The 19,133-nt window shown below is 50.8% G+C and overlaps 1 protein-coding gene across 18 annotated transcripts in view; it reads right to left on the bottom strand.

Moving 5' to 3' along the window:
* Window positions 1–12,078: 12,078 nt before the first annotated feature.
* AFDN (afadin, adherens junction formation factor) overlaps window positions 12,079–19,133 on the bottom strand; it is a 126,308-nt gene continuing 119,253 nt past the window's right edge. For all 18 annotated transcript variants that reach the window (XM_037020919.2, XM_037020925.2, XM_037020924.2 and 15 more), the window contains 3 exons: window positions 17,713–18,004; window positions 14,946–15,030; window positions 12,079–14,102 (listed from right to left, as the gene is read on the bottom strand). In XM_037020919.2, the coding sequence (XP_036876814.1) occupies window positions 13,949–14,102; window positions 14,946–15,030; window positions 17,713–18,004 (531 nt within the window). In that variant the 3' untranslated portion in view covers window positions 12,079–13,948. The remainder of the gene's footprint in view (window positions 14,103–14,945; window positions 15,031–17,712; window positions 18,005–19,133) is intronic.

Raw genomic sequence — 19,133 nt, 5'->3', positions numbered from 1 at the left:
GGGACAGCTGGTTGATCATAGTCATGGAGGCCCTTTAGTTTATAATAGGGTCTCCGGTAGATTAAAATGTAACTAGCATCCTGAATACACCTATGTGACCTAATAGTGCCCCCTGCGACGGTTCCTGGGTGCTGACCCCCCTAACCTTGTAGTGAGTGTATAAAGGGCATGGCCCTGCTGCACTTGGGGCTCAGCCTGTGGGTAGGAATCCACTGGGCTGGAGCCAGCGCTAATAAATGCTACCTCTCGCCAAACATCTCCATGTCCCGACTCCTTGTTTGTGGTTCCCACGGTTCCTGCAACAGGCAAATGATTATAATTTGCTAATAAGTGTCAAGAAAACACATTTTAATGGCAACCCGGGCTCTTTTAGGCATTTGAGAAGAAGTGTTTGAAATTTGGTACCTTCCTAAACAGTGGCCTCCCGTGATCCTGTGGAGATGAAGGCAGACAGTAAGAACCAGCTGAGCTGCACATGGGACGACAGACACACAGCTTCCCACACAGGGGGACGGACAGGCCGGGATGTATGCGGCGTCACGCCACACGTCAGGGCTGGCAGGTCAGGCTTGGCCAGGCTGCGCTCGGACGCCTCTGGCGGCAACGGCGAACTGGGACTCCGCACTACGTGGTTCTGGGACTGTGCTGACGTCTAACCCACTGGTCCTCGGATGGCTCTGGGGCTCAGTTCCTCTTCCCCAGGACAGCAGCTTGACCCTCCAGCGCATCCTCCAGAAACCCTCCTGGCCCCCAGCCCTCACTGCTCAGGGCTGTGTGCACCGCGGCTCTGAAATAGCCGGAACCGACCTCGTCTGTTTATCTCCCTGACATGTTGAGTCAGATGCGGAGGACATCTCTGGGTGTGGGTAACAGCACAGGGCAGGGTGAGGCCCCCCACCTCCCTGCTGTGCTGATACTCTCCCGCCACGGCAGCCGGGTCAACCAACCACATGTGCACGTCACAGCCGCGGATGCCAGCGACCTGCACCGTGCTTGCGATTACAAGCCAGACCCCACCCTCCTCACTGGTGCCCGGAGATTTCTGGATCTGCCCTAAGGAGCTGTCTGCTGCCCCAGCCCTTCAGTCTATGGAAACATCCTTGGAAAAGCTGAGAAACATTAGCATGGATGCAAATTTCCAGAGGCCTTCACCACCCTCCCAGCAGAATGCAGAGTTTCGTGGGAGAAGACTTGGCTGAAGAAGGGAAGGCCTCACTGAATCTTGAGATTCATGATCGGGAGAGGGTGGCGCCAGGCAGGGGCAAGGGGAGGAAGCAGCGGGAAGAGTGATGCCAGGTGGCCTGCGAGCTCTGCCTGTGAAGAGGCATCCCCGCAGAAGGGCTTGGCCACCTGCACTCGGTTTGCTCCTGGGCAGCGGCACAGCGAGGGAGGCAGGCAGAGCCAGACACTGTCAGAGGCCTGGGGCAGGGGCCTGGGCCAGCAGTCCCAGCTTCTGCAGCACGTTGGCCGGAGGCCCCTAGTCATTAGCCAACGGCACTGCTGAGGATGGTGCTAATTCCAACATGCTGCTTCTACCCGAAGACTGACCTCAGCTCTTCGGCTCCTGAGCACCACACTGCTGCCGGTGGCCCTGAGCCCTGCAGCCCTCCCCAAGGACCGGCTGGCAAGTCGAACTCCCTCACCCTGTCCCTGTGAGCCTGGCGTTTGTATCCAGGTCAGGTTGGGCCTATCGCTCTAGCCTGCTGAACTATTGTGGGGGACTCTTTGCCATGCAATATAGTTGGTATCCACCCCTTTCCAATGGGTATCAGATACAGTGACCCTGTTTCCTTGTCTCCGTCAGGTGCTCAGGAGCCTTGGATCTGAGGCGTTGGGGTGGAACCCAGGTGCCCCTAGAGACCTCCTCGGGGTTTCCTCCTGCTGGGATCACTGCCCCAGGAGAGGGAGGCTCCCTGCCTCTGCACCTGCCTCCCCATGGGTGCGCCGAACGAGCGGCACTTGGCCTAGGAAGCTGGTGTCCGGCTTCTCACTGACACACTGTCTGGAAATACTTCATGTAGTGTTTTTGTCAAATGCCTGTATCATGACCAGAGACTCGATGTCCATCAGACTCAGTACCTGGAGAGGACATGGGAGTATCTTTACTCTGTAAACCGCGGGCTCCACCGGGCAAGCGGCAACTCCTCCCAGTGTTCAGAAACAGTGTTAAGTGATCATTCTAAACACTGTCCTCAATTTGCAGCAAGTTCATGCAAGTGGCTGTGAGATCCAGCTCCTGCTTTCTGACACGGGGTAGATGAGTGATGCTGATGCATCTCAGGCGCTCATGGCTCCTTTGGGCTGGGATCCCAAGTAGACGGAGATCAGCTGTCCCATCGGCGTGTTTCCGGGAGCCCAACCTTCATGTAACACTGTCCACGGTTCCACACCAGACCTGGTTCCCTCCCAGGAAGGCTCACCTGGCCACCTCAGACTCCAGACAGCAGCCACCTCCCACCAGACCAAGGTGAAGCCACCCTCTCATCTGCCTCTCTGGCTGGTGCCACTCACTCAGCTCCCATAGGCACTGCTTGAGGCCACCTGCCTTTGACTGCCACGCTGAAAGAACGGGTTGTCCCGTGAGACGGGGCTGCGCAGGAGGACTGCACCGCATGGCCCCGATGAGCTCCTCTAAGCCCAGGGCTTCAAGCAGGGAGGCTGGCCGGGCTTGCCGTGAGGCCGTGGTGTGCCGCCGGCCCACCCACCAGCTAGTCACTCAGAGGTCATTCAGTAGTCCTGGGGCCATGACTGACTGCAGCCCCGTGGACACTGTCAAGTCATTCACACGGCAGCCAGGCCTGGTACCTGAGTACCGGAGGTTCTGCAGGAGACCGTGGTGTGAGAGGGGCCTGGGGCTTGCAGGGAGACCCCTGGGTTTCACTTCTGGGTCTACCAAGTCTTAGGGCCACCGTGGGCCACCACACCACTTGCTGCCAAGTGAGGACATGACATCCCACTGCCACATTCATGCAGGAGCACCAGGATGGGGCATGCAGGCACAGGGCCCCGGGGGTCCCTGGTCTTACAGAGCAGAGCCGCGGGGGGCAGCCACGCTTTCCCAGCCGCAGTGCCAGGGCGCAGACACAGTCCTGATGCTGGTCCTGGTGGCTTCGGGGAGGTTCCCGGGAGGAGCGCTCAGCCCTGGCTCGTCTTGTGTCAGTTTTGGGAACAGAGGCACACAGCTCACACACTGACGGTTAGCCACACAGCATAATTACAGGGTGATTAGTTACATCGATTCTAAGCCACGTTCTTGATCAAGATGCGTGCTCACTGCCTGCAGAAGGCTAACGGAGCCACAGCCGGGCTCTCCAGACATCCCAGCCCCCTAGGTTTGGGCTTAGCACTGTGACCACCAAGGAGCATATGGGCCTGGGTGTGTTTTTATGCTTGAAGCAGCCATGAAAGTCAGGTATGTCACCTACCTCCACAAGTGCAACTCACTGCACGGTGCAGAGAAGTCCGACGTGGGACACCTGCCTTATGCTGCTTACTCCCTGTGGCACTGGCAGGGTCTCCATGGTACACTCGGTATGTGGGAACAGAGCTCTGATCTGCAGACCCACCTTCTGGAAGCCTCATTACCATGAACACGTGGTGCAGACAGTGCTGCCCGGGGAAATCTACTGACCACGTAAATGCAGAATCACAGTCAACAACACATACTCAAATTTTTAGAGAACTCTGGGAACAATGCAGCTGATAAACAGCATCCTATACGTATTAGACTCTTCCTTCTGAAATCGTTTGAAGGCTTTTTGGATGAAGGCGTGTGATGGGTCCAGAGTGAGAGAACTGGTTGCCCTGTTTGCTGTTTAATACCAAATACCTAGATTGTGACATCATAGCTGGTTTAATAGATGCCTTTTGTTTTTATGACATGAAGATTACTGCCATATGTTTGGGAAACTTTTTGATAAAATATCAAAACCAAATTGAATGACAATATCTTTATTATACAGAATGCAGATAAAGTTATATACTTTATTGAAAGATCAATTTTGCTCAGTTGAAAAAGGACAAAGAATTAATTCTATATAAATCCATTTTAAATATACTAAAAGCAGTTCATGGGAAAAACACCTGCCTCTAAGGACAGACTAATCCTGTTTACAGATGGTGTTTTATTGTGTGGTAATAACCTTTTTTCCCTTCTAATTTTTACCCTGGTCACATTGTTTATAACAAAAGGTGAACAATGCTCTTAATCAAAGGTATAAAAATACACCATTCCATCTTCATCTTGGAGAACTGCCAAAGGGACCACACAGAATAACATCTCTGACTTTCCTTCTAGAACTGAAAGCACTTAAGAGCTGTTTAGATGACAGGCTGTATTAGCTCTACTTAACCAGACATGTGTAAAAGACTTTTCTACCATTTGACATTAAAATAAAAATGACAGCTTGGATTTATAAACTTAAGACTACTAGGTAAAAAAGAGCACTACCATGGCTATTTGAAACTGCACATCTCATGGCTAAAATGTGTGTTTCTTCCTACTGTTGCTCAGAATCCCAATCAGGTGCTTTTTTGAGGTTTAGTTCTACTTAGTATAGAAAGCAGAACCCCCACAGTGAATGCCACCTGCATGTGATTATGAAAATAGTGATGGTTTTAAGGTCTAAGGGATGAGAGCAAGTGGGTGTTGTAGGGGAACCTCCTCTGGTGCAGCAAGGAGCTACGCCTCCTTAATTCGAGGGTTTTAATTCCACAAAAGCCTAAGATCTATTTGGACTAATACAATTGCACCAGAAAATAAACACTACGACTTATTGACGTTAACATTCACTGTGGAAATAAATAACTGCCTCGAGGCGACACTGTGCACTGAGGACTGCGGCGGAGCTGGACCAAGGGGCACATGCTCGCTGCCCAGGGTGCAGGGCTCTGCAGCCCCACTGCCGCCATTTCCAGCCACTCCTCGGTATTGTACAGAAAATAACAGGAATGATCTAGAGTCTGAAATGCAGCAGATGCATTTCCTGAGGGCCGCTCACTGTGGTCTGGGCCTGATTGTGGAGAGGACGTGGCCCAATGTGGGCTACTCACACAGCAGAGCCCCGAGGATGTGGGTGCTGACTGGCTGCAGCAGGTGCCAGAGTGGGGAGGGTAGGGGGCTGCATGGGAGGGAGCAGGTTTGTAGGGCCCAGGGGGTCAGGGCAGAGAGCAGTGAGGGGCACGTGCAAGGGGCCAGGGACATTGTCAAGGGCAGACTTGTCAAGGGCCCCAAGCCAAGTGTTTTCTCCAGGACAATGCTGAGCTGGAGGAGCCCTTCCAGAGCAGGAAGTTAGAACAGATGCAGGCTTACAAAGGTCACCCCGGGTGCTCTGTGGAGAAAGACGGGGTGCAGGGTGCAAACCGGCCAGCAAGTCCATGCTGGTCTGGACTGAGACTGTCACAGGGGGTACAGAGTAGGCGAGTCCAGATACTGAGCAGACACCCAGCAGGCCAGCAGACGGAGCCGGCAGAATTTCCGGGCTTCCAGCCAGAGCAGGCAGTGGGGCTGCCAGGAACTCAGGATTTCTGCTTTGCTTCCAAAGCAGGATGGTGCTTCTTCAGGAGCTGGTGCCCCATGCTGCCCTCCTATAAGCGGCCAATGCTGGCCGCTTGCCCTCAGAGCCTCACCGTGCATCCCCGGACAGCGGAGGTGGGGCCAGCACATCAGCGTCTCACCACAGGCATCATGATCCGCCGCACGCATTCTGACACGGGAGGCACGTGCAGGAGAGGGGACGTGTGCTGGCCCTCAGCCCGGGAAAGGGCGGGGCCGGAGGGACAGGCCTGGAGGCAGCACCCAGTGGGTGTTAGGTCAGCCGGACATGCCGTTCACTGACCCAGGCCTGCAGCTGGAAACAGTCCAGGCTCCCAAGGCAGGGTGGCTGGGAGTCCAGATCCCCGAGACACACTCTGCTGGTGATGGGTGGGGTTGGGGTGGCACAGCCATGCCCCTGCCCTGGGAGGGGACAGAAGTCCCAGGTGGTAGCACAGGGAGGCAGCTTGCCAAGGTCTGAGAGGACACTGGGCAGGGCTGGGAGAGCTGAGACTCAGAGGTGTGGGGGGGACCTAGGGTGTCTCCGCAGATGGCACGGCACCCCATCTGCCCGTGGGGATGCAGGTCGGCGTGTGCGTGGTATTCTCCATCATGTGGCATTTTCCAGCAGGTCTGGGGCAGGCCAACAGCATGGGGGTGGCCGGGAGAGGCCACAGGCAGGTGGAGGGGTTCTGGGGGCCCATGCGGCGGGATGCAAATCACAGAACAGGAAACCTGCGCCTGGGGGCGAGTGACAAGAAGGCATCAGAGGCTGTGCGGGGGAGAGCAGAGTGAGCCAAAGACCAAAGATGCTGATGAAACGAAGAATAGGAAAGAGGCAGCAGTGAGCATCCTGCAGCCTGGGGGCTGGGACCTGCCAGGCAGGGAGGGACAGCTCCAGGCCCGCTCCAGGCGCAGGGTCCCTCAGGGCTTATCAGGAAGGAGAGGGGAGGCCAGGCCATGTGATGCCCCCCCCCCCACGCGCAGCCCTGGGCAGCCCCCTGACAGGTGTCCTGCTGCACGAGATGAGTCCGCCTGCCCCCTAGCTGTTCTACTATATCGGGCAGAATCCAACCCGACTGAAACACCCAATGGACAGAAACTTCAGCTTGGCCTTCTTGGGTAATTAATCTGACACCTTTCTTTGCTTAAACTTTTAAGATCTTTCTCTGTTTCTGAACACAATATTCTTGGCACTTGAATCTTCTTTGCTAATTATTCATCCCAAAACAGACAGCTTTCAGTGGGTTGGACGGAGGGCAGGGCCCTCCATGCCTGGCGGGCACTCCGCTCGCCTCAGGCGGGGCTGGTGCTCTGTGAGATGCAGGCATGACTTTCTCCTCTGGGGACAGCAAGGAAGCTGGCCTGGTAACCATTCCATTTACTTGGGCTCATGGCTGTGGTGCATCAGGAAACACGGGATTTAATTCTACTCAGTATCTTAAAAGCTGGAAAGCAACATGATAATTAAAGAAATGAACTCTGTCAAAATATTTAATGAGGGGTAAGATTTTTCTTAACTTGCAACATCATTCATTCTCCTTCTTCTATTAAACTACAGAACAGGAGACGCCATTAAGACCGAGAACTCAGAACCCACCACGTGTCTTCTTGGATGTGATCCTCTAGATCTTGAGAGCTTCGTCCCCAGCGCCTGCCATCCTGACATCCTCGGCTGCGGCCATGACACCCCAGCCCTGAGGGTCAGCACCTCCCACTATCTCCCCGCCCCCGTCTTCAAGCGCCCACCCCTCTTGATGGTGGCATGATACAACTTTCCCATTCTTTTTCTTTAACCTGTTTGTATCTTTGAATCTAAAACATGTCTCCTGTGGACAGCACACAGCTGGGTCTTGGTTTCTAACCAGTCTGACAATACCTTTATACCTTTCCTTTGCCCGCATCACTGCGTTCACCATTACTGACATGGAATCGCACCTGACGCTTTGGTTTCCCAGGTGTTCCGTCTTTTGTTCCTCTGTTTCCTTTGCATTAAGTGGATATTTTCTAGTGTAATATTTTAATCCCTTTGATGATCTTTCTCATTATTTTTTATTATTTCCTCAGTGGTTGTCTAGGGCGTACCCTCTCCATCTGAACATGGACAAATCTACTTCCCGTTTCTGGTAACAATTCCCATGAAGCACAGAAATATTATCCCTATTTACCTATATTCTTCTTTCGCCTTGTGTTTTACTGTTGTGCATGTTACAAATGAAACAATGCACTTCACTGATTATCACTCTACATGATGCCACGTTCGTTGAAGAAAGAGAAGCAAGGCCGGCAGGTGTGCATTTATAGGGTTTGCCCCTTTCACCTTCTTATCCACCATCTCTGCCTCTCTTCCTTCGCTTCTGTGGATTCAGGCCACTGTGTGGTGTCATTTCTCTATTCTGATAGAACTTTGCTTCCATCCACTTGCTTGGTGCCATTTTCATTCAAATAATAATTACATTCCTGTATGTTAAGAGTTCCAACAATACAATTATACCCATACCAGCTATACAATTGCTTTTTAAACCAGTTAAGGAGAAAAATCTACAGGTACAGTCTTCTATTACTACATGACTGTCTCTACTGGCGTTCTTTGAGAACGTGCATTTCCAGGTGGGGTCACTTGCTTTCAGCCTGAGGAACTTCTTTTGTGTTTATGTAAGGTTTAGGCCTGTTAGCACTACAGTTTCTCAGATTTTGTTTATCTGGGGATGCTTTTACTTTGTCTTCACTTTTGAAAGTTCTGCTGGATTTAAGATTCTTGGCTAGTAGGTATTTCCTCTCGGCACCTGGAATATGTCACTGCATTGCCCCACCTCCACTGCCGCTAAGTCAGCTGACAGTCGTCTGGGTGGGGCGGGGCCAGTCATTTTCCTATTCCTGCTTCCACCTGCAGTATTGTTCTTATGATGTGTGTGCCATGGACCTCAGTATTTATCCAACTTGGAATTCACGAGGCTGCCTTTCTGTGTAAATATTTGGAGAGTTTGAGCACTACTTCTTTGAATGTATTCTCTGCTTTCTCCCACCTCTCCCTCTGGTTCTCCCATTATGCATATATTGGTGCACAGCAAGGTTTCACACCTTTTTCTGAGGTTCCGTTTATTTTTCTTCTATTTTTCTCTGTTCTTAGGACTGCATAATTTCTACCATTCTAAAAGCTTGCTGATTCTTTTTTTGTCCATTCAAGTCAACTCTTGAGCTCCTCTGGGGAATATTTTCAGTTATTTCAAACTCCAAGACTATCATTTATTAAAAATAATTTCTATTTGTTCACAGATTATTTTCTGATAGATGAGAGATGATGTCACCTTTTCCTTCACTTCAAAAGTGCAGTTTCCTTTAGCTCTTGGAACATGTTTATTATAATGGCTGCTTTTATGTATCTGCATGTTAAATCCAGCGTCTGGGCCCCGTTGTGGGCAGTTTCTGTTCTATGTTCCCCTGTGGAAATCTCATTTTCCTGTTTCTTCCAGGTCTTATAATTTTTTTTTTGAGAACTAGTGAAGGGTCCCCACCAGTAAGATGGCAAACTTCCGGCTTCTCTTCGGGGTCCTCAGTTCCTGCCGGCGCCACCTGAAGCCCAATCACCTCTCGCCCCCCTCCCAATCCCAGCACCTAGCCAACAGCCAACAGCCCCGTCGAAGTGACACCTCAATCAATTCATGCCCCTTCCTATATAACCCAACACCTTTCCCTAATAAAGCGGAACTCTCCGGTGAATTGCTGCTATGTGTCGCTCCTTTCCTTTCAACTAGCCATTTCAGGTGACATACCTAGAAATTTTGGATACTGACTCCCCTTCCCCCTCTGCAGTGTTTTTTTTTTTTTTGCTGTTTGCCTGCTCTGCTGGTGGCCTTGATAGGCTCTTGCAGGGGAGGTTGTTGCCCACCCCAGCCACATGCAGCCTTTGTTGCAGCCCCTAGGACGTGGCCTTGGTGCGTAGGGACACAGGCCCACGGAAGGCGGTTTGCACAGCCCTCCCCGACCCTCCCTTAGGCTGTCTGTCTCCTCTGGGGCCACAGCCACCTGCAAAGCCCCACTCAGTGCTGGCTGCGGGCTCTGCTGTTACCACAGTGCCAGCGGCATTAATTTCCCCAATGTCTGGTCCAATTAAACCATGGCAGGGGTACTCCCGGAGGCCAGTCTCTGAGATCTGCTCTGACCCCAGGGAGGCTCTTAGCTGCCTCCCAGGTTCCCCCAGGTGAACTCGGGGGCCTGTGGTTCAGCTTGCTCCTCATAATGGGCCGTGTCCCCCACTAATTCACAAGTTAAGCCCTAACCCCTGTACCTCATCATGTGACTGTATTTGGAGATGGGGCTTTCAAAGAGATGGTTAAGGTAAAATGAGGCCATTAGGGTGGGCCCCGGTCCAGTCTGACCGGGTCCTTCTCAGAGGTCACGACACTGAGAGACACTAGGGATGGACACACACGGGACAGACCCGGTGAGCACAGGAGCTTTGTGCGAGTCTGGCAGAGGCCACAGAAGCATGCAATGCTGACCTTCTGGCCTCGGACCTCCAGCCTCCAGACCACACAGAGAAGTTCTGCGGTTCATACACCTGGTCTGTGGTACTTTTTTCTGGCCCTTGAGCAGACTAACACTGCTTAACAAGAGCTACTGTTTCTTTATTTCAAATTAAGTCAGTTCCTCTGTGGGAAGCATCCAAGCTCTCTTCTCGTGGGCTGCCTCTGCCCCTGGGCTGAATCTCCAGAACAATCCATGCCCTGGTCTTCTGACCTGCTCTCACTATGGAACCTCTGTGCTGATGAGCTGGATAAGACCAGCTGGAACCCCAGTATTCTCACCTGTCTTGGGGTGCAACTTCCAGCCTATGTGTGAAGGCTGTGCGAGGCAGGGAAACCACTCATCGCGAATCCAGTCTCTAGCCTTGTGCTGGTGTTCGGTCCCTCCTGCTGAGACACGGTGACCCTCAGTAAGGAGCTGAGATGACAGGAAGCCCCACCCTTTTAGTCACACCTGCCAGGGCAGACCTCCTGTGGGCTCTGCTCTCAGAGGTAAGGTTGAGTGGATTTCTCAGATTATTTCTTCATTTGATGTATGCATGCCCTTAGGACAATTTCCAGAGGCCTTGTTTTTTCCATCATTTCCACCAGATCTTCCTGTTTTGCATGGGAGCAGGTCCACCAAGGTCCTAAGTCCTGACCTGCTACAGGCTCCTAATTCGGCCCTGCAGTTCAGGCCCACCCTGTACCCCTACTTACTATAAATTTCAAAATATGGATCTATTCATATCTTCCCTCTCTTCTTAAAAAATCTCAATAGTGCCCACCTTGCCCTCAAGATAAAAAATGTCCTGACCACCTGCCTGTCCCTGGTGGGCTGACTTGGCCCCTTGGCTTCCCTCGCTGTTGCCTCCTGCAGCTGGTCCGGCTCCAGGGCATCATCGCCACAGCCTCTCCCATAGGGGATAACTGGTTCATTCTGTGACTGCTCCTGTCCCCCAACTGCAGGGCCCGGCCCCCAAGAGGGGTGGCAGGACAGTTCTGTGCCTAATCCAACCTTTAGCTCAGCGAGGAGCAGGCAATCACTACATGGTGGGACAGTCCCAGGTGGGCCTGGGGTGAGGCCAGGCTGGGCCTGCTCTACAGAACAGGTCATGCACTCCACGAGAGTGGGGCAGACATGTGGCCATGCCCTGTAGACCCGACCCCAGCTTGTCTGCCGCCTGTCCCGGGTCTTACACCTTCAACTGAAGACACAACCACCCAGCTCCCACAAGTCCTGCCAATGCCTGCTGAGCTGCATTGCTCTGCAGCCTACCGGCTGGCACTCACAACTACGCAGGCATGGGGTGGGGCATGACATGAGCGCTGGGCATGGGTGGGGCTTGCTTTGGGCCGCCCAGCAACACAGCATGTGGAGTGTGAGGTGGGGTGGGGCTGGATGGGGCTGACCCCCTCTTAGCTTTGTAATCAGTGTATAAGAAGGTGTGGCTCTGCTGTACTCGGGGCTCCGATCTTTGGAGATCACTCTTCTCTGAGCCTGCAGTGTAAAATAAACCACCACCCTCCAAGACCTCTGAATGTTGCTTGGTTCTCCCGTCAGCCATCCAGCCCAGGTTTTCTGGTTTCCTGTAGCACCACCATAAAGATCTGTAGCTCTAACACCCCCTCCCTGGTGAAGTCCTTGTGCAGCTGCCCAGCCCTCCTGGGCACAGGCTTCATGGTGGCTTCTGGGCCAGGACTTCCGCACCCTGGGCCCCTGCGCTGCTGTAACCAACACGCCCCTCCCTGAGCTGCCGCAGGGCCCGTGCTCTCCGACAGGTCTCACCAGCACATCCTGTTCAGTTCACTGACTGCTGGGTGTTCCTGAGGCTGAGGCAGGTCTTGCCAGTGACCCCCATCTTCTGTAAAAGCAGCCTGGGTGTGGGACAAGGGACATTCCCCACAAGCCATGAACTCCCTAACATGGGAATATCTCGGTAAATGTTTAATGACTGAGCAGGTAGGTGGAAAGGGACAGGGAGGGAAGGCTGACAAACAAAACCTCTGTCAGCACTGTTGAAATAAGAGCAAATATACTTAAATACATATAAAGTTTATTAAAAATAGGTTGTGAACAAAATACAGTAGAAATGGAAAACTACAGCAGTTTAATGTTTTTGCCCACAGTAATGCACAGTTATGAAAAGCATTTTCACACATATTCACACTCGACCTAGGTGTCTGAGGATGGCCAAATCCACTTGTTCATTTTACATCCACACATAACAAATATCCTGCATGGTATTTACATATATTTGCATGTATGTATGTGTATTTGTTTTCTATATAATAACAGAATAACAGATGCAGAATAGTTTATCTGCATCTTTTTCTTTAAAGAAAGTGTGGATTTAGTCCCTGTAAGGCTGCCAGTGTTCTCAAGATATTTGGGAGGAGCCTGCTTTTCCCAGAACTTCTGGAACGAGCACACAGATCCTTCATAAACACTTAGAACCATTTTACTCTCTTACTTAAACAAGGGATATGGTAAAAGCACACTTCCAAATAAGAACCCTGATAGACATAAAAAATATTTACACTGCTATTGTGATGATTTATCATACAACTCTTACTACAGTGGTTTGTAAGGCTGGAAAGCCCTGCCCTCTTCTATTTGAAAGTGTGCACATTTTCCTGACATACATATTTTTAAGAGAACAATATGGTACAGAAAATTCATCTAGGCCCCGTATCAGGGCTTTGTCAAATATAAAATTTGCTCGTAATCACAACTTAATTTACCATTTTAAACATCACACAATTTAAAACAAAGTAAGATTCGTCTCCCCAACATCAGCCACACGTTCACAGCTGAAAAACTGACAGTGGTCCTAACAACAAATGAAAATTAAATAACTCTATGAGAGTAAAAAAACAGCCTGAACTGCCACACAATTTACTCTTACAATATTTACGTCACAAATGCCGCACGTAACTGGACCATCCTTTCCCTGACAGCATGGCCACATGAATCTATTTCTTTTTGACATTTAAAATTTCTGAGCAACAACTGTGCTCGAGTGTCACTTAACAATCTCCCATCTCAAGTATTTTGTTCCTATTCACATCAGCACTGCTCAGCTAGAGAGATCCTCTTTTACAGATTCTCTTGAATATATGAAATAGTTAACTTTCTAACTTAACTGCCACCTTCAAAATCACCAATGATTTATTAGCCTGACAATAATCTGGTATTTATAAAAATAAAATTTCCTAAGCTTAAACCCTCAAAATGTTTTTTTCACAGAGAGGCTTTTAAAATCAACTATTGAGCATTGATCAGGAGGCCTTGCCCCTGGGAGATGGGACTGTATGCGCAGCACCTTCCCCTCGGGGGAGCGTGGGTCCAGGCCACTTCTCCTTAGGGCAGACTCAGAGGCAGTGGGCACCAGCAGGGACCACACCTGCAAGCAGCATGCCCCGAGGCCCCCTGGGGGAGGAAGCCTGGCTCTCTTGTAGGACAGTCTGAGGTTGCTCCTAAATAGTGCAAACAATAGTCCGGGAAGTTCAAGCTATTTTCTGTTTGACAGCTAAAACAAAGTATTTGAAAAAGAACAGAAATAGGACTCTTTGTGCTCCTTGGGGAAGAAAAGGGAGAAGAAAGACTTCATGACCTTCTGCCTCCACTCAGTCCCCTTTCATTCAAACTACAAAAACAGGTCACCAAAACATTACCTTCCTGTGAGTCAGATAATTAAGAAACTTGACAGTGTTTACACATTGTACAAATGACAATCTCCTGGTAAAATAAAATATAACTTTCTGGAATTAGAACATGTCTAAATTTCGACCATTTTAGAAACCGAAACTACAAGCGACTCAGAAACACAGCCACCCCTTTCTTCCCTGTCTCATGCCCACAGACCCACCTGGGAGACTCAGGGATGCCAGGGTGCCCTGCCCTCTCTCATTTTGTGTTCAGTTCATTTTCCAGTTCTGTTAATTTACGAGAGGCTTTTACTTTATTGGACACATCTTGACCTTGTGAAAAAAGACGCTGGCGCTCTCTGAATGTCAAGTTTTCAGGGGCTCCAGGACTTCCAGATAAATCTGCATCTTGGCTGCATTAGAGGAAAATGCAAAAGATTATTGGTCAAAATAGAAATAATATGTCAACAATTGGGTAGGTTCACTTAATGAACAACTAAGTAGCCTTTCAGTTAAGGGAGAGACTCACTCTTAAATTTTGCCATAACGCTTCTTGTAATTAGAATCATTGGGACTGTATTTAAACCCAGGCAGAATGTTCTACTAACTGACTTTCTCCAGTCATGTCCAACTCCCAAAAGGCTAGTAGCTTCAATTTTAGCAAGCAGGAAATCCCAAGTAGTTGTTTAACGAGTATAGTTTTAAAATACAGCCTTCTAATGAATCCTAAATATATCTGAGAGAAGTCTATCAGTATCTGTAACTTAACAAGTTAAGTTAGAGACTAAAGATCTTCTTGTTAGTTCAACGATAAGAATTGTTTGGGTAACAGCATTTTCACCTAGAACCTTGGCAAGAACGCTCAGTGGAGTCCTAAGTCTGTTTGCTTTCCATGTGCCATCAGGGCTGGCCCTGCGGGGCCCAGCGGGACACCGCCCCGGGCCTGCAGCCTTCTTCTATGGAGGCAAAGGCAGCACGTCCAACTGCTTCTCAAGTTCCGACTAGTGAGCTGGCACGACACTGTTCACTGAAATACAGCTCCATGAACAGCATGGATTTAAGAAGCCTGTACGTGCATTCAACTTTGTACTGTGAGATACATCTGAGATAGTAACAGAGTCTCCAAATGTTTCAATCCAGCCTCAAAAATGGCAAGGGACGGGCGCTGGAGGAAAAAGGTGACCCCTGACCCAGAGTCCCTCCTCTGGCCAGCAGACAACATGCCCAGGGCCCCTCACCCAGCCACCTGCACATACCTTCTCGGCAGTCTGTCTCTTGGGTCTCGATGAACATCATGGGCCCCGACAGCTGTTCCAATAGGTCCTGTATAAGAGTTCGGTCCTTTTCCACAAGAGAGAGAGTCAAAGTTAAAGGACTTGCATTATTTCCAAAACTTTACTCATAACAAAGGTGCAGTGCCCACGGAAGAATAAGACAGCATCAATCACTGAATACAAAAGAAAGCACAGACTCTTCAAATTAGAGAAAAGACCCTTGATGTGAGACTTGCTTGTTTGTGGCCTGAGTAATCCAACCCAACTCCACCATGGATAGGTGCCTTCAGGAGGAGGTGAGCAGAGAGGCTGATGCAGATGGAAAGGTTAAAACGCATTCAGACAGAAGATGGTATTGCCTCTAATGCCATACTATTGAAATCATAATGCATTACATCAGTATTAATATATTTCTATTAATTGTAATATCAGCAAGAAATAAAAAGGCTGGAGCGATGAAGCTCAAAATATTCAACAAACCCTGACTATACTGCATATTGGATTGAGCAGGCCACAAAATCATTACAGTATTTAAACATGATAATTATCCTTTTTATTCAGTTTGAACAAAAATCAAATTTATGTGTCTTTTCTACAGGGGAGGCCTTTCTGTAGAAAAGAAAAAAACTCCTGGCCCTACGGCACTGGCTGTATCTGATGATTTGGACGGAGGTCGGTCACTTTCTGAACAGCCCCTCTGGGGGCCGCAGTGTCTACTCGTCAAGGAGCACAGGTGTCCTGTGATCACTGCTCAGCAGATCACCCTCAGCAAAGACTCAGAAGACTGACCAGAAACACATCTCTGACTTAGGAAATCCACAGCAGGCTTGTAAATTATTTGCATAGTGTAATTTTTTCAATGTTCACTTCAGATTTTTTTCATTTTGTCTCAAAAAATGAGGTTACAGGTTACATCTCCTGAGCTTTGTTTTTTAGGATGATACTTGCTTCTTCCACTGGTAAAAATCAATTACAAAATTTGAGATATCAATCAGAGTATCAAATACTTTCAGCTGAATGTACTGAATTAATACCACACATTTTAAATAATTTTCAAAGAGATTTAGTAAAGAATATTTCATCCTATGTTGCTAAGCTCCATGCGAGATGGTCCATTCTAGCCCCTCAGGGCCCAGTGGAAGAAGCCAAGGGCAGTCTGCAGAAGCGTGCCTGGAGTGCTTGGGACAGATGGCTGAACCCGCAGGTACAGGGGGTAGGGGCGCCCACACTGACAGCAGGCAGCCTCAGACTTCACGGAAGGAGCCTTCAAAGGAGCAGGAGCAATCAGATGAGGATGGAACCTGCTCCTGGGGGCATTTCAGGTGTGAAACAAGATAAGGGCTGGCGGGATGACTGAGAGCCATAGTAGCTGGAAGGGACACCCCATTCGCCAACCTCTACAGTTCAGCCTGTATGTAACTTGATACAAGGAGCCTGATCCCTTCAAAAATTACTATTATTCCATAAAAATCTTTAAAGGTTTTACTTTGTAGATATTTATGACAAGAATTGTACAGAAAGATTTGATTTTAGCTTCTGAGTGACTCAGCCTGCACTACTACTACTGAGCCTTCTCTGCAGCAGGGCTAATAAATGACTCTGGCAAAACTCATCTGTTCCAAAATAACCAGTTATGGGCATTTTTGATTATTCAACTTCTTTCAGAATACCTGAGCTCCATGCACTGACTCATGCTGAACTGAGAAGGCTCTTGCACTTTTTAAAAGTAATGCTATTAAGTTTGAGAATGTTTACTGCTAGCATTCCTGTTTTGCTTCAAGTTGTAGGATTAGTCTGCACTTAGAATCGCTGTAATTTACATTCACATAGTAGAGTAACTCTCAGTGTTCTCTCAAACACCAGCCCCTATGTATCAGCCGGCGGCAGCCCTCAGTCCGGGCCAGCAGGTGCTGTGATGTGCTGAGGACAGAGGGGACGGGATGGACCGACACCAGTGAGAGGGGAAAAGGGCAGTTCCACATAACTAGGTTCTCTGCCCACTGGCCAAGGGAGCTGGCACCCAGCAGGGCTCCAAACCCAGCTTGGCAGGGTGGTCCCACTCTATGACCAAACCACTGTGGACCGTAGCAGCCCTATTATGAAACCGACCACGTGGCATTTAATCCAGGACAGACAGTTCTACTTACACTGAACAATGGAAGCATAATCTGTAAAAATGACACAGTTGGTACCTTATTCTTATATTTACACCCCAAAATGTGTGTACAAGGTACTTGGCTCCACTAAGTGTGTTATCTGAAGAGGGAGAGAAGGTGGGCTGAGCCCCAGGGTACTCTCAGGGCAGCCTGGAGGCGGGGTGGGGCCGACTGCCTACAGCGGTCTGACCTTCCTAGAGCTCTGACTTAACTGCCAACAAACGAGACGTGAGCACAGCTACGGTGAGCCAGGGGGAGGCCCCGTGGGTCCCGGCCTCTAGGGGTGATGAGCGGCCCCGCAGTGGGGAGAGCGCAGAGATCCCGATTCCCAGCGAAGGCCCGGGGCAGGGTTTGGTGGGTGACCATTTTACCTCTCCCGGAGGCAGAGCCGGGGCGGTGGAGTCCCGGTTTGTTTGGAGGGGGCGGGGGCCGGCCCGCTCCGGGGGCAGCACTGCCGGCGCCAGCAGGGGGAGGCCGCAGCGAGGTGCAGAGGAAGGGACCCTCAGAGGCCGGGCGCGGCTGAGGCCGCGGTGGGAGGGTGGCGGAGGGAAGGTCCCGGGGAAGCCTCGCGGCGCCGGAGCGCGTCTCCTGACCTGCTGGGCCTCCGCGCTCCTCCGGCTGCTGCTCCTCGTCGTCGTCGCCATAGGCCACGAGCCGGGCGGTGTACAGGGAGTCTGGGGACAGCGCTGGAGCCGGGAGGCGGGAGGCGGAGCGCTGGGGTGGGGCGGGCGGCCCGGGCACCGGGGGCGGGGGCTCGTAGCCCCGTGGGAGTGGGGGTCTGCACAGCCCCGGTTCCTCGGGCCCCAGCAGCCGTCGCTCGGCCTCGTCGTGCTGTCTGCGCCTCTCGGCCTCCAGGCGGCTGTAGTATCCTTCTTCCTGTCGCCTCTGTGGGCCAAGAGACAGAAGTGCACAGTCAGCGGCCAGCAGGGACCGGGCGCCCCGCTGGGCCTGGGTAAGGGGGTGTTACCCTGGGTCCCCGGCCAGCATGGATGGTGCGTCCATGGGGACCAGAGACTCAATCACCACCGTGTAGCTCAGAGTGGGCGACCCGGGCAGCCGCTGCGGGCTGGACTCCCCGGTCTGCCCACACTACGGTCTATCTGGCAGGACACTGCTGGACGGCAGCAGCGGGCTCCCGGGCAGGTCCGGGAACCCCGGGGGCAGCAGACCGCCCCGGCGCCTTACCACTCTGGCTCTCCTCCACTTCCCCCGTCTCCTGCTCTTGGGGGGATGTTAACTTACCTGTTACTGCTGAGTTTAAAGACAAAACCAAACCAAAGACAGGCTCTAACTGGCTTTCTTTGGCTGGCACTCTCCAAAGAGCAAACTCGATGCCTGCTCACCGAGCCCAGGGTCCAGGAGGGTTTGGAAGGGCGGCCCTCGGTAAGGGGGACGGGGTTAGGTCACCGGGCTTACTTCCGGTCATTTAGAGGGTAATTAACAGGAAGCCGTGAAGCGCGAAAAACATGACTCACTTTCCCAAAGCAAGAGTCTAACAAATAGCTTTCCACAGTTCTTATATTTCGTATTTCAAACCTTAGTTAACTCCCTGACAGACAGAAAATGAGAGAGCCAGGCATTAAAAGCAGCAGCAAGATATTCAAATATATTTTGACACACACTGTACATTTTTTCTGACATACATCTGCACAAACTACAGTTGACACAGAAAAGAACTTAAACATGAAAAAACATGGTTTTGCTCAAGATTGACAGAAGTTCTAGAACACAACAAAAAGGTAAACAAGGAAGAGGGTAAAAGATGGAACAGAACCATCTGCCTGTACCTGACCACGTTCACCGCCACACAGTGGAGGCAGGAAACCCCGTGCCACTCAGCCAAAGGCGCCGACTCTGGGGGCCTGGCAGGCGCTGGGGTGCAGTCTTTAGTTCCCATCTCAGTCTGTGTGCTTGTGTCCGCTCCCGCCTCCCACCAGCGCCACACACACGCACACAGTGAGCACACAGGCCACTGCTTCCCCTTCTGAGGGAGAAAACCTAAGAGTTAACATCA

The sequence above is a fragment of the Manis javanica genome, chromosome 13 (genome assembly GCF_040802235.1).
Source record: "Manis javanica isolate MJ-LG chromosome 13, MJ_LKY, whole genome shotgun sequence".
NCBI lineage: Eukaryota > Metazoa > Chordata > Mammalia > Pholidota > Manidae > Manis > Manis javanica.
This window is presented reverse-complemented; position numbering and strand designations above follow the sequence as displayed.